The sequence below is a fragment of the Fukomys damarensis genome, unplaced genomic scaffold (assembly GCF_012274545.1).
Source record: "Fukomys damarensis isolate Sample0158 unplaced genomic scaffold, DMR_v1.0_HiC HiC_scaffold_12, whole genome shotgun sequence".
NCBI classification, from domain to species: Eukaryota; Metazoa; Chordata; class Mammalia; order Rodentia; family Bathyergidae; genus Fukomys; species Fukomys damarensis.
The window spans coordinates 55,783,860-55,785,753 of NW_022900924.1; the positions used below are offsets into that span (position 1 = coordinate 55,783,860).

At 50.1% G+C, this 1,894-nt stretch overlaps 1 protein-coding gene across 3 annotated transcripts in view; it reads left to right on the forward strand.

The window, feature by feature from the left end:
• LOC104862523 (sodium- and chloride-dependent transporter XTRP3A) overlaps positions 1-1,202 on the forward strand; it is a 17,967-nt gene extending 16,765 nt beyond the window's left edge. For all 3 annotated transcript variants that reach the window (XM_033762628.1, XM_033762629.1, XM_033762627.1), the window contains one exon: positions 81-1,202. In XM_033762628.1, coding sequence (XP_033618519.1) covers positions 81-230 — 150 coding nt within the window. In that variant the 3' untranslated portion in view covers positions 231-1,202. The remainder of the gene's footprint in view (positions 1-80) is intronic.
• The last annotated feature ends 692 nt before the right edge of the window (positions 1,203-1,894 follow it).

A 1,894-nucleotide genomic window follows, 5' to 3' on the forward strand; every position in this document is an offset into this window, starting at 1 on the left:
CGTGAGGCGCGGTCCAGGGTGCGGGCCGAAGCCTGACCTCGCTCGGGAAGGACTTCCCCTGACGCCCCGTGTCCCTCCAGGGCCAGCTGGTGACCAAGGACTACCCCGCCCAAGCCCTGGCTGTCATCGGGCTGCTCGTGGGCGCCTCCACCACGTGCATCCCCCTGGTGGCGCTGGGGACCTTCGTCACGCGCCGCCTCAGGACGGGCGGCTTGGCCCCCGTAGCTTGAGAACCGCCCCCCAGAGACGGCTCCCCACCGGAAGCGAGGAGCGCGCAGCCGGAAGTCCTCCTCCCGCCACTTACTGTGCCGGCCAGGAGTGAGAAGGGGAAGAGCGCTCGGAGGACGCGCACAAATCCCTGGAGGGAGCCTCTCCCCTCCCCGCCGCCCTGGCCAGCCACAGGCTTCCTCCAAATCGGGCATCGAGGCTGCTCCTGAGGACTGAGGACGGCGGCTTCCAGACTCTGAAGAGTCCTCACACTGAGGTGACGATGATACTTCTGGATCAAAGTGAGGCAGCCTGGGGTTTTGCCTGAAGAAACGACACAATATTGGAGAGTAATCAGTTTTACTCTAGTTGAAGGAGTTTTGAAGTGCTTGAGGTAGCAGATTTGAACATCATTGGTATGAAGTTTTTTGTTTGTTGTTTTTTTTTTTTTTTTGGTCTTAGTGAATATACAATTTCTAGGTTCCCCTCCACCCTTTCAGTGCTAACACGACTGATGTGGCCATGGAGTGAGACCTTTGTTGGGGATGCACAGGAGTGAACTTTCTCTCATCTAGGGTCTCTCCTAGTGCCCAGGAACACTTCTGTTTACAAAATTACCCCAGCTACTGCACCCAACCCCCAACTGCAAGATTCTTCACAGCCACCCATCTGTGGTGTCTTAAAGCCCAGAAAAGGTTGCCAGTGATCAGCCTTTCTTAGACTTACCATGGCACTTGGACATTGTGGCCAACTCTCAAAGACCCCAGACATCACTTACCATCAGCCTATGTTATTTATCTGTACATAAGAAATTTTTCTAATGTATATAATATAAACAGAGCATCTTATAACTGAAGACACGCCATATTTATGACTATAGCATTAGTCTACCATGTGAATGTCTTCCTTTTTTCTCTTTTACTGCAATAAGTACGTCAATGTTACCCTAAAGTGAGAGGGCCTTTCCAACTCCAACATGCCCTGCTTTGTTGAGATTATGGATTTCAGGAGAGTCTCTCTGGGTGTTTCTATAGACATGTGTGTGTGGGTGTGTGTGCATGTGCACATGGTACTGGGGGGGGGAACCCAGGGTTTTCACAGAGAACCACATCCCAGCTCATTTTTTAAAATTTGGAGACAGCGTCTTGCCGAGTGACTAAGTTGCCCAGGCTGGGTTTAAACTCACAGATTTCAGGACTCAGCCTCCCAGAGTTCTGGGACTACAGGCACATGCTGCAAAGTCCACCTTGTACGGGCACCCACTTAGGACATCAGCCAGAGACGGCTCTTCTTTAACTTCCTTTTAGCTATATGCTATACACTACCTTGACTATCTCAGCTGCTTTTGGCTTGTTGCTTTTGTTTCTCTGATACTAGGGGTTGAACAGATGAAGAGACCTTGGAACTGGAGACGCTCCCTATTTATGATTACCACAGTAGTCTACCATGTGAATTTGTCTTCCTTTTTTCTTTACCGCAGTGAGCACTTCAGTGCTACCCCAAAGAAGAAAAATGAGTGGTATGTTTAGGAATATTTATGTCGACAATGACCTGTAAAAGCTTTTGAAAGCATTCTGAGCTTTTCCTTCATGCACAAGTCACTTCCCTGGAATGTTTGCTCACAGACATCGTAAGGACGAAGTAACACCTGTAAGAACAGGGTGCGCCTGCACTGGATGTGGAACGT